The 13,820-nt window shown below is 38.8% G+C and overlaps 1 protein-coding gene across 2 annotated transcripts in view; it reads left to right on the top strand.

The window, feature by feature from the left end:
* The window catches only part of RAMP3 (receptor activity modifying protein 3), a 41,884-nt gene extending 35,134 nt beyond the window's left edge, over positions 1-6,750 (top strand). For both annotated transcript variants that reach the window (XM_025896043.2, XM_008920696.4), the window contains exon 4: positions 5,191-6,750. In XM_025896043.2, the coding sequence (XP_025751828.1) occupies positions 5,191-5,446 (256 nt within the window). In that variant the 3' untranslated portion in view covers positions 5,447-6,750. The remainder of the gene's footprint in view (positions 1-5,190) is intronic.
* Positions 6,751-13,820: the final 7,070 nt, after the last annotated feature.

The following is a 13,820-nucleotide window of genomic DNA, read 5'->3' as shown; positions in this document are numbered from 1 at the left end:
TTTCCAGACAGTTGTTGAAGCTAAGGGTGGAGATCTGTAATTATTTCAAAGGACACCAGAATGTATTTATTATTTTCAACCCAAACGAGTGAGTTTGTCCCGATGTCCATTATTTAGTGGCATAAGAGTAAACTATACTTTATAATGTTGTCATTAAACTATTTTTTTACCTTTCCCCCATACACACATTAATTTTTTTCCTTATGTTTTGTAGTGCATTATTTTCTTCAGGCTGAACTCTATATTGGAGCTGCACAAAAGTAGATCTGATCTGATTAGGGAGGTAAAAATGTGTCTGTGAGAATACTCATCTTGGCAGAAGATATGTGATTAAAGCAATGGTGAGATACAGCCACAAATCTGTTTGGAGAGATGTTGAATGAGAAAAACTCATAAATATTCCACTATATTTGTAGGCTCATAGCTGGTTATAAAACTAAAGCTTTCCTTTTAATATGATGATGAAACCTCAGAAGATAATTATCTTATGGTTTGGATCCTTATTTGAACTTCATCCACACTGTTACACCCTGAAATTCTATACGATCTTGATGTATCTCATACAAGAGTAGGCTTCTTATTTTTCTGAGGTTGTTTGGTACTTCCTACCTCCACAAATGCTGTAAGAAACACCTTCCTCATCATATGATATTTGTTTTTATTATTGCAGCATTTCTTATTCCAGACTGGGCAGAGGTTATGAGGATGATAATTCAATTTAATATATGACTATGTATAAAGACATTTTTGGTTGAACCATCTGGGGGAAAACAAATAGTTTTGAAACATCTTTAACATCTTTATTAAAATACACCACATGACTTGTAGTGTACTGGAAGAGTGCCTCTAGATTTCTGTCCAGGATGTAGAGTAACAGGAGTGAGTGTCCCTGATGTATCTATTATCTGATTTGCATCAAGACTCATTTATGCCAGAGAGAATTTTCCCTGTATTCTCTGAATACTTAGTGGACTCCAAATAACAAAAATTACTCATAATGTATTATATATCCTGCAATACCCTTCCATATTTATATCATTAATACTGAAATTGATTTATGTAAAGTGGAAAAGTGGAAGTGTGGTAATTGTTTTGCTTTTAAATTCTTGACCTACATCATTAAGCAATGGCAAAACATCCCTGGCTGCGTGTGTGCTGAGAGTCTCTGGGGTGGTCTGTCCACAAGTGCTGGAGAGGTGGAAAAAGTCTTCTGTTGGAACTGACAGTGAGTCTACTGGCTGCAGCCAGAAAATGCCTTCAAAGGTCTGTCTGAAGTAGCATATATATGGTATTTGGCTTTTTGATAATTCTTTGGGGATTTTTGCAAAAACAGTTTTGCTTTGGAAAATGCTTATTTATTGAAACTTAATTAAGCAATCTATTTGTTTTCTTGGTGTCATGAAAATTTGGAGGAGGGAGTTTTATTTTTTGTGTTTTTGTAAACCGATCATCTCTGCAGTTTTCCTGCACAGGTATGTTGAGGAAGAAGGAGCAAGAATTTACCACATTCCTCCCTGGTGATGTGGGAAACTACAGATGAGATTCAAGCCCCCACTTAGACTGAGAAGTGCCCTAGGTGGTAGACTTATGTACCCTGAGACGGATAAGATATAATACATCCAGCTGTCTATTTAAATAGTTTGAGTGGGCACTCTGTGAAAGGTTGTCCAACTAAGACAAATGTGTGCACTAGCATTCCTCATGCCTCTTGCCCGGGTTCCTGGCTATAGGTAAACATATAAAAATGTGCTTCCTCATGGGTAAAATACTCACAAAATAAAATTTTCCACAGTTTTTATAAAAAAACTTAACCACACAGTTGTTATTATCTGTTTTACTGGAAACATAAAGTACAGCAGAAAAGTGTTTGTGCTCTGAAAATGAAGTATTTTTCTAGAATATTGAAAATTGTCTTTCATGACAAATGTGTTACAGATCTGAGATTGCTCCAAAAGGAATTATTTTTCATGTTCTCTGAAAGTGAATATTTTCAGTAATGTGCAGAGTTGGTTCTCCAATAAGAACTACAGTTGTCCTGAGCGTATCAGGGGAAAGCACATCTTTGTATGAATTTTGCTGCTCAGAATATGCTTAGTTTCTTTTTTCTGGTATTGAACTACTTAGCTCAGTTGAAACATAATAATTTTTCAGCCTATTCACCACAAAGCTTGTGACCTGGTTCACAGTGTAATACCTTTTCTGAGTACTAACTAGAGTCCTTGTAGCTAGCCTGAAAGAGAGGAAAATGTGACTCAGCGCAAAGAATAACGACCTTCCCACATCACCTTATAATCTGAGAGGCGAAGGAGCTTGAGCTCCAGTGTGCTCTCCAATTACTGGTTCTGGGTATAAGTAAAAACTGTAATTCCTTGTTCTTTCCTTTCACAAATTGTGTAACTTAGGCATTTCTGTTGAAATATCTCAATTCAAAAGCTAGGGTGTTTTTTGTGATAGCCTTTTTTATTATACAGAATGAAAAGGTTTGCAACTTCAACCTTTACCATTCAAATAAAAAGAATTACATAAGGCATAAAAGAATTAAGCATAGGAGAATCAAATTGTAATTAAATATCCATTAACCCCCACCTCCCTCTTAAAAAAGCCCAGTAACTTGCAAACCAGTTGATCAGTTACAAAACACCCATGTTGGAGTAATGAGGATGCAATTGCTCCCTTCTGAGGCAGCTCTTCCACAGTACCATGCAGAATATGTATATATATTTTTTACATGAAGTTTCTGTTGCAGTATATAAACTCTAAGTTACTAAATTACATAAATATTTAAGTGAATTCAGCTTCACTGGCAGACACGCAGTTCTCAAATAAATGACATTTTCTTTTATCTACATACTCACAGTTGTGTGAACAAACAGTTACAGAGCAGGTAGCTTTTTTTTTTGCCCCCATATTTTTTTTTTAACAGATGGGGATTTAAGGGAAATGGTAAGGAATTCAAACTATCAAGATAACATTTTTATTCTACTTTGGCTCTTGGGGATTAAGTCTTTCAAATACAATATATTCCCCAAGTTATTTTTTATCTGCCTTTTTCAATATTTAACCAGGTTTTTCTAGCTATCTTGTACTTGAAATGAAAAATCAGTGGGAAATATTTTTGTTTACACCATCTAACATTTATGAAAAAACTCTACAGAATTCTTGGAAGAATAGTGAATTTTCTGTAGGATTTTACACACAGAGGAAAAATAGTAACAAAAAAAAAATTTTATATCATTGAATCTTTCAGTTTAGAGTACTTTTATGCTCAGATCACCAGGATTTATTGTTGTTTTTTTATTGAGGTGGCTGTGGCAGTGGCGAACTGAAGCAGCCACTGTTGTCTTAAGTATGCCCTTGAGATCATGGCCCAGAGCAGGGCTGGAGCAGAGCTCAGCACTCCCTGGATCCTGTGCTAGACGGAACACTGACCTGTCTGGGCAACTGGATGCTCCTTCATCTCTGCATTGTAGTCTGTTGAACCTTGTAAGCTTGCCTTTAGATGTATTATTCTTCAGGTCCTCTGGGACTGTCTCTCCCACATTCCACTAGACATCTTCAGTTTCTAATTTAGTCCAAGGACATAAAGAATGGATGCTACCAGGTCACATAGAGGAATGACACTATTAAAATAGCAAACAGCTAATATTTGTATTTTATTTTTAGCTTATTTCCTGATGTTTTCCAGTGACTGCTGATGTCACAAAAGCTTCCTTTCTAGTTGTTTTTCTTAAAATATACATACATCATACATATGTGCATCTTTAAACCAGAGTCTGGGCTTGTTAGATCTTCCAGTGTATTTGCTTATGAATGAAGTGGCATGAGCTCAAACTCCCTGAGAATGACAACTGCAAGGAGCTTGCAGAAGGGCCTTTCTGTGAGGCTTTTTCTTCTTCTGTGAACACAACCCTGAGAATTTAGATGCTTGACAGCCTGTATTCTCAACCTATGTGTTTGTAGCACAGGCAGGCAGACATTTCACCTGACATACAGGCCGTAGACAGTAGACTTCAGTCTTACCTAGACACTGAATGTCTCTCCTCCACTACTTTACAGCAAAGGATTGAGCCAACATTAATCCCCTGTAGGACTTAATGTCAGAATGAGTCATTCGTCAGGGGTTACCATATTTATATGTACTGTAAGGGAGGGTAGGGTCTTTAGATAATAGTACAGGATGCTGTCCCTTGAGATGTCATGTGGTTTCTTGCCCTCTCTATTTTTAATTTCCCTTTGAAGTGAGTTTATGGAATCACGCAGGACTGAAAGAAATGCAACAGACAATAATTCAGCTTCCTTATTTCTTGCCCTATTCATGTGCTGACCAGACAGTCTTAGTTTTCTTTGTTTTCTGATCCCCTCCCCCATATCCATTCACTTCCTGAATTTCTTTTACTTATAATAACACCACAAAACCCATGTGATTACTCATTTAGGCTTATTGTTTCCTATTTTTTTCCTGATGGGTAGCCAATTCTCATAAATATGTTATTACAGGACAGGTAAATTTCAGCACATGCTGTGTTGAAATCAAGTGTTAGGTCCCAGTCTTTCATAAGCAGTACAAACATATAATTAGAAATAATTTATTTTTTTTTTCTTTGCTGGACATTTGCTGCAGTTGGGAATAAGAGAAAGTTTGTGAAAAGCTAACTTTCTGTGTGTTTATTTTCCCATTATCTTCTTACTGCCTCAGGGTGAAACAGAACCAAAATTTTTACACAAAGTGAATGTTGTAACTTGGTCCTAGTGTCACATCACAACTTTCAGCACAGTATCATGTCCAAGAGCAGTTGAGGCTTGAATTATGCATAGTTTGTTCAAAATGTCCTGTTCTTGGCACATTTGTGTGTATATTTTTAAAAGAATCTGTAGATGTCTCTAGTGAAGGAGTTCTGCTTCTACCTAAGTGGCATCAGGAGGCCCTGGCTGTAGTAACAGCACAGAGAAGAAAAGGTTTTGACCATTGTCCATCGAGGATCTCAGAATTTCATGTTTTATTAGCACATGTGAGTCAGTTCTTCTGTCTCACTGTATAGTATTTGGTACCTACAGCTTCCACTGAAGGTCTTTCAGTAGAGTATCTACATGACAGACGCGTTCTTAGAGATTTTGTATGGCACACTTTCTCTAAGTGTAATATACATATACATTCTATTTAAACTTTTCTTAATTTTCTTCTTCTTCCAGGTATTATGACAACTTTACCCAGTGCACAGAACGTGAAGCCAACAATGCAAGTTGCTTTTGGCCAAACCCCCTTGCAGAAGGCTTTATCACTGGGATTCATAAACAATTCTTTTCAAACTGTACATCAGAAAAGGTTCACTGGGAAGATCCACCGGATGAAATTCTCATAACTCTGATCTTGATCCCAGTCATGTTGACATGTGCCATGATAACGCTGGTAGTATGGTGCAGCAAGAGAAGTGATATCCTGGTATAAGTTCTTCTTCTGGGCTTTCTTTTTCCCCATTTACTTCTTCCAAATACACCAAGAAAGGAGGAAAAAGAGACACTCAAAGATTTCAGATCTGCTAAATTGGAACCTGTGAGATACTGAGTCAGAGACGATGGTCCTGTGAACAAAGAACTGCCTGCTGCTGCTGAAGTTCACTGCTTCTAGCTTGACCATGGGTGTTGCTGGTGCAAAATTCTACTTCCATTGGGCCTCATCATCATGGAATTCACAGGCAGCTCCCAGAAACAGAAGAGTCCCCAGGCAAATAGACTCCTTATCTGCAAAAGGGTAAAGCTGTCTGGTAAACTAATTTTTGCAAAACTGTAAGTAATTGTATGTACTCACAGTGTGATATTGACTGCGGAGGAGATGATATGTCTCGAGGTTTTGTGCAGAACACTCGAGATTTTCATCTATGAACCCTGTGACTTGGATAGATCATTGGCAAAGGAACTGAACGTGGATGTAACCAAGTGGTAGCTTTTCCTGAAAGCTGGTCAAAATCATCCTTATCAAGAACTAGAAGTATTGTCCTGGCAAAGAAACAACTTTTGTATCCAGTGACCATCTACACAGGGAAATTATCATGCCACAGTATAAAATAGTTTATAAAATTCCTTTAAACATGGCTACTTGGAATTGTATGTCTTACAAACAAACTCTGGGAAGATAAACAGGTCTTGTTTTACAGAGCTGAAAAATGTGAGAGGAAATTGGTTTATTAGAAATATACTAAGAAATAATGAAGAAACTTTCATATGCCAGACTCTTTATTTTTCCTCTTTTATAATTATTATTCTTGATGACTTGTGTTCACTGTATACTCCCCGCTCTCACTTCAATTTGTGCAAGTGATATCCTACAAATATGTATAAAGGTGTCATGTTGAGGTGCCTTTCAGCATATTGTACATAAATATTTCTATGTCCTGTGTAGAGTGTGGGAACTAAAGTATGAACATCAAAGCTTGGAACAGACATAGGAGGAAAGAAAAAATTCAACTCAGAAATCTTTTTCTATAAAGTTATTCCTATGTAACAGTTTAAATAAAGATCATATGCTCAAAAATAAAACAACTTCTATGTTTGTATTGCAAACCTTTCTCTTCTGTCCCTTCTGTCCCTTCACAAAATGCGATTCAGTTGAATGCTATTTTAAGTGGGCAGTATCTGTTACAAGTGACTCTACATTTTTCTATACCTTATGCACACAAATCAATGCCAGAGTAGGAAAGAATTTTGAAGCACGGAAAGGAATATTAGGCAAGCATGGCGTTGGAAACTGCAACGGTAATGGTCGACTTCTGCTAGAATTCTGTCGGAGCAACAGCTCACCATCACTAATACTATCTTTCAGCAGAAAAATAGTCTGAAGACAACCTGGATGCATCCCAGATCTAAGCATTGGCACCTCATCGATTATGTCTTGGTGCGATGGAGAGATGTTCGCGATGTCCACCCTACCTACGTGATGCCCACTGCAGAATGCCAAACGGACCATCGGCTTGTGCGCTGTAAACTCAACTTCAACCTCAAATTCAAACCTAAAAGGGGCAGTATCCCAAGGAGGAGACTCCAAGTTAACAATCTCCAATCAGCCACAGTGAGAGACAGATTCCAGGCAAACCTTCAAACTAGGCTCGAAAACCATTCCATAGATTCTGCAGATTCCTCTCCTGAAACAATCTGGCACCATATTAAAAACAGCATCCTGCAATCCTCTGAAGAATCCTTAGGGTTCTCCCTCAAGAAGAACAAGGACTGGTTTGATGAAAACAATCAAGAGATCCAGGAATTGTTGAGGAAGAAGAGAACCACTCATCAAGCACACCTTGCACTGCCATCCTGTCACGTAAGAAAAACAGCCTTTTGTCTTGCACGCAGCAAGCTCCAACAGAAACTCTGTGACATCCAGAACAAGTAGTGGATCAATCTAGCTGAAAAAACTCAATTATGTGCAGATACAGGTGATCACAAAGGATTCTGTGAGGCCCTGAAAACAGCATACGGGCCTACATACCAGGTACAAAGCCCTCTACTCGGCGCTGATGGGCAAACGCTTCTAACAGATAAAACCTCCATTCTGAATCGATGGTCTGAACACTTTCAGACTCTTTTCAGTACCAACCGTGTAGTCCAAGACGCAGCCATTCAGTCCATCACACAACAACTGGTGAAGTATGAATTGGATATTGCCCCCACTCTAGGAGAAACCCTCAAGGCCATACAGTACGTGAAAATTGGCAAGGCAGCTGGGGTTGATGGAATTCCACCTGAAGTCTGGAAACATGGGGGCCTTGCACTCCATGTTAAATTTCATGAGTTTGTGGTGTGCTTTTGGGAACTGGGCGAACTACCATCTGACCTTTGTGATGCAATCGTCATCACCTTGTATAAGAAAGGAATTAAATCAGACTGCTCAAATTACCATGGTATTACTCTGCTCTCCATTGCTGATAAAATCCTGGCAAGAATACTCTTGAACAGACTAATACCCGCTATAGCAGAAGGAATTCTACCTGAAAGTCAGTGTGGTTTCAGAGCCAACAGGAGCACACAGACATGGTATTTGTTCTCAGACAACTGCAAGAGAAGTGTAGGGAACAGAACAAAGGTCTCTATGTAACCTTTGTTGACCTCACCAAGGCTTTTGATACTGTGAGCAGAAAAGATCTGTGGCAGATTTTGGAATGTTTAGGTTGTCCCCCCAAGTTCCTTAAAATGATCATCTCACTCCATGAGGATCAGCACGACCAAGTCAGATATGGAGACGCACTTTCTGAGCCCTTTCTAATAACTAATGGTGTGAAACAAGGCTGCATTCTAGCACCAACCCTATTCACAATCTTTTTCAGCATGATGCTCCAAAGGGCCACAGCAGACCTTGATGATCAGGACGGTATCTACATTCGATACCATACTGATGGAAGCCTTTTCAACCTAAGGCGACTGAAGGCCCACACCAAGACCTTAAACCATCTTGTCCGGGAGCTGCTTTATGCTGATGACGCCGCCCTTGTTGCCCAGACAGAAGCAGCTCTACAGCGTTTAACATCCTGCTTTGCAGATGCTGCTGAGCTCTTTGGGCTGGAAGTCAGCTTAAAGAAAACAGAAGTTCTCCATCAACCAGCACCTCAGGAAGTCTTCCTTCATCCCCACATCTCCATTGGCCAATCAGAGCTCAAATCAGTTCAGCAGTTTAATTACCTAGGTAGCCTCATCCTTGGATGGTAAGATTGATGGAGAGGTAGACAACAGGTTAGCAAATGCATATAGTGCTTTCAGAAAGCTTCATAGAAGACTTTGGCGAAATAAACACCTGAAGAAAAGAACAAAGATCAGTGTTTACAGAGCCATAGTGCTGTCTACTCTCTTATATGGGTCTGAATCATGTGTCATCTACTGCCACCACCTGCGTCTCCTAGAACACTTCCATCAACGCTGCCTCCATTCCATCCTAAACATGCACTGGTCAGATTATGTGACCAATACATCTGTTCTAGAACAAGCAACAGTCACAAGTATTGAGGCCATGTTACTGAGAACACAGCTGCGCTGGGCAGGGCACGTCTCCAGGATGAAGGACCACCGACTCCCTAAGATCTTGCTCTATGGTGAACTTGCCACCGGCTGCCGCAAGAGAGGAGCCCTGAAGAGAAGATACAAGGACTCCCTGAAACAACATCTCAGCCTCGACCATATTGATCATCATCACTGGTCTAATCTGGCCTCCAATCAGGAGGTCTGGAGACACACCATCTATAACGCTGCTGCTTCCTTTGAGAACGCACACAGGATCACTCTTGAGGAGAAAAGGCAACGCAGAAAGAATCATGTCTTGCAGAATTTACCACCTAAGGAGTCTTTCTGCTGTGCCTTTTGCAACCGGACACGCCTATCTCGTATTGGCCTTTTTAGCCACCAACGCACTTGCAACAAACATGGGTAGAGCCCTTCCCAAATCTTCGTTCGCGAAGCCTAGCCATGAAGATGATGCACACAAATAAAATGCTGTTGATTGGCCAAGTAATGGTGTTCCATATCTCTTCTAGTTAGATTTTCTCCTTTAAGATTCTGATTTAGTGTTTGAGTTAGGCCTGTGTGTATGAAAAGCGTTTCCAGGCTTGAATTGAATTTGAAGTGCTCCCTTTACTAGAATTGTTTGTATGTAGATAGGTAAGTAAACTGGTTTGTTTTCACATCCTTTCAAAAGGTTTCAAAAAGGTTGAGTAATTTTTCAAAGACTCTTTCTCATTGTCTAGATGCTAGCAGAAATTGCTCTTTGTAAAAAAGAAACGTGACGTAATTTACTTTAGTTTTTCTGCATTAAAATGCTTTGACCACCAAAATGAGTGTCCAAGTAAAAATCCCAACCCATTCATTTTACATAAAAGATTGTTTGGTTAAGCATTTTGTGGGGCCAAACCTAAATAATTTTATATTCTGCATGGAGTTTCATTTTAATCCTCATTTTACTTTAAATTTCAACAAGCTTCAAAGCAACTTTCAAAACTTTAGTTTGGAAACCACATAGCAAAAATGTTGACTTTTTAAAAGACATGTTCATTTTAACCTAATTACCATGTTTGATGGAAATTCTTGACCAGTTCTGGCTCATTTGAAACTGTGTTCACCTGATCAACAGGTCACCTGAGAGATACCAGTCATCTTAATTCAATATAAAACAGATATGCCTGGGTACTAGGTGAAGAAGAAACCTTGTTGACTTCATACAACTAAATGTGTATTGTGGTCTTTAAAAGAATTCCAGGTTTAAATGGTTGAAAAGAATGACTGTTTAATTTGAAAATAAAATCTAGTGTCAGCTTTTCAAAGCGTCTTAAAAAATGTAAGATCCAAAGAAGAAAAAATAGTAGATTTTACTTCCAGTGCCGTGGAGTAGGAGGAAAGATTCTGTCACTGCTCTGTACTTTGGAGGTGAAAATTTAAACTTTTCTGTTTGTCTTCCCTATACAAAGTGTCATCTTCCATTATTTTTTTATATACTTGAAGAAGGGCAGAGAAATTGAAACAGTGCATGGAAAATCACACTAGTTATTTAATGTAGTCTCCCTGGTTAAATCTGAGAAATATTTATAGTGTTTTAAGGGAAAAAGCAACCAGAGACTTCAGATTTTAAAATTTGTGTAGATTAATAGGGACCCAGAATGGTAACTGTTGGATCTTTTGACATAACTTGTACTATGTATTAGTGAGAGTTAATGGTTATTTTCTGCTTCATGGACCTTGCTACTTCTCCCCCAAAATCTGTTTCCATTGCCAAGGAAATCACATCTGGTACCAGGAAGCTGGCTCATTTTGTAATTGCAAATTAAGTCTATGTTGCAACAGTGTCTCAGGAAAATAGAGGCATTCAAACAGAAAGAAAATAAGTGGTTCAAAATCCTTCCTAGAACTGAAACAATGGTTGATCCCAACTGGTGTGTAGGCCAGAAGAAAACTGACAGCTAGATGACATTTCTAATTGCTGTGAGTTGTGGGATTTTTTTGCATTCAGGAACAACTGGGGAAATATGTATTTCCATGGGGTGCAAGAGCTTCTGAAGCAGAGTTGACTGAAGAAGATGATGACTAGCAGAATAAGACAAAGGTAGAGAGGGTGCCATCTCTTTCAAGAAAGGTTTCAGGGGTGGAGGCCAAAGGAGGAAAAGAGCTCCTGAAGGGCAAGGAAGAATATGGTCAAGAACACAAAAGAATTCAGGACTTCTGTCCAAGTGGATGATCTCACTATAAGCAGGTTAAAATGTCCCTTGGTGCATTGGTTGGGAATGCTGAGGAAATTCTGCACACTCTCTGCCTCTGTCCTAAGTTCATGCTGGGGGAATCAAACTCCCCTTTCATTTCTGGCACCTCTGCAAGTAGATGAATGTATATGGTGTAAACACCCTTCTACACAATCTGGGCATCCAGATGAATTTACAGGAATGCCTAGCAGATGTGCCCCTATTTTGGCTGGTGTAGGTGGTGTCTTCCTGTCTAAATGTCATGTGTGAATACTGGCATCAGATGTCTGCCTACTCCAATACATTGTTTGGATCTTTTGGAACCTGATGCAAAGTATGAATTTTGTGAGCAACAAGATAATGTATAGGTAATGCTGCAATTCTGGACATTATTTTGCTTAAGCTTCAATCATCAAAGGCCTGAGGGTACTTCATTCCTAGAAATGAAAATGAAAGGCCTTAACCTGTACTTGCAAAGTCGAACTTTCAAAGAAAAAAAAGCAAAACATTGCTTTTTTACCTCATGGGTGTCTTGGGAGGATAAGGACAATTAGTGACTGTTGTTGTCTCTGAATACAAGAAGAATCAAGCCCTGTATGTGGTTTGACCTAAAAGCATGCAGTGGTATCTTAATACTGAGAAGTACTTCAGGGCATAGCAGATGCTATTTAATTTCAGTTAAAGAATCTATGTTTCTGCTACTCTAACGGAACTTTGAAATAATGAGCTGAGACCCCCAGTTTTGAATTCGATAAGAAAAGTAATTTTTCTGCATTGAGGCTACTACTTATCTTTAGCTAAACTCTCAGCAGAACATTTCAAAAGGAGACAAATATTAACGGTGCATGATGGGCATAATCCATCAACATCAACTTGCCAAGACTGTCAGGGAATGGAGGTAGAACCAGATGGTCACAGGCATTATATAGGCACCAATCTGCTTAGAGCTTGCTGTGAAAGCTGCTTCTGCTCATAAGTGTCTGGAGACACATTAACGTGGTACTGTACTTGGCTTTGATGCAATGGCCTACTGCTGGGCTGGAGACAGCTTGAAACATGGGGTCATAAAATATGTGCCTTTCTAGAGGTTCTTGAGAGTATGCATATACAGACAAGACTACCAGGTGCATTACTGGCTTTTTCTTTGGAACCTGAGGGGCTGGCAGCAGCATAGCTGAAATTACTCCTTAAGATTTATCATTCAGAGATACTTGAATTCTGTCTAAATCCTTCAGGGTGGGATTTTTTTTCTTTGTAAGTTTTTATATCTAGGGTGTTGGTCTCTACATGAAAATAGGCTCTCATCTCATTTTCATCACATTCTAAGGGAGACACTTGATTTTGGTCAGATTAATGGTCAGAAATGCTCTCTAGGAACCATCAAATAGATCCTAGTGACAGTTTCACTGTAGCCTCAGCTACAAAGTAGACATCTAAATTATATAGTATGGCAATCATACTATATAGCACCTTAGTCCTCTATTCTTCAGTGCCCTATCTGAATAGGGAGTAATCTCAGAGGGGTGCTATGAGGATAAGAAAGTGAATGATCACAAGTAACTTAAAGAATATTGAGTTGTAGAACATATTTACAACAATCTAATGATTCAAAACAACAGCAATTAAAAAATCAATGGGAATTCTGTGCAGGGAGAATTTTCATGATTCAGTCCATTTGGCTAATTGTTTTTCTTTGCTATTATTTTTTTTTATTTGCAGTTATTCTTTTTCAAAAATTAATGCACTAGAAGGGAGAAATAAAGGGCCTATTCCTGTTAAAGTGCAGCCCTATATATTTGAAAAATGCCATTGTATTAACATAATTGACATTAGCATGGGTCTTTTTTCATCTTCATTCTCCTGCTGCTCAGAATATCAGGAGAATGCAATTTTCACCTGACAGTTTCAGTACCATTAAAGATGCAGAATGACAACAGTGGAAGCTTTTAGCGCACAACTGCTTGAAAGTGAAATATGTTGAGTGACTTGGAAACCAATTGAACTATTCCTGGAGAGTGCACCAAGGAACAGCATATGTGTATATACAGATAGTGACGGGAAACACACAGATAATTCCACTGGCACAGCTTCACTGTAAGTCCTAGGAGGTTGTGATACATTTAATTGCTCACCTCACAAAAACAACCTCAGCTAATAATTACTAATTAAAAAACAACTGAAGAAAACCTATCTCCATCATGTATTTAAGAGACTACCTTATTTCTCCCTTCTCTTTAATAGGACTGTAACATAGGTGCAAGGGGATGTCCTGCTATTTTCCAACTGGACTAACAGTGTGCATATGATTCTGTGTGAATGGTGTATTTGCTCAACATTTGATGCATAAATACATTCTGTAAAAAAAAAAAAAAGAAAAAGAGGAAATTCCTCTAGTTTATCTGCATGACAAGCCACTGGAGGCATGTGTGCCATTTCAGCATAATATTAATATTTCAGCATGTTTCAGCCATTAGCAAGAACACAGAGCCAAGCATCGCTAGAACTGAGATACTTGAAGGAGACCAACTGATTCAAGTCTTGAAGCATGCCTGTGTCTGATTAGACTCCTATAACATCAACACCTTCAGATTTTGACAGATAGAGTTGGAGAGGGCC

Source organism: Manacus vitellinus, unplaced genomic scaffold (genome assembly GCF_001715985.3).
Source record: "Manacus vitellinus isolate BGI_N305 unplaced genomic scaffold, ASM171598v3 scaffold_55_pilon, whole genome shotgun sequence".
Taxonomy (NCBI): Eukaryota; Metazoa; Chordata; class Aves; order Passeriformes; family Pipridae; genus Manacus; species Manacus vitellinus.
Note: the sequence above shows the minus strand (reverse complement) of the source record. Positions and strands in the feature narration are given on the sequence as shown.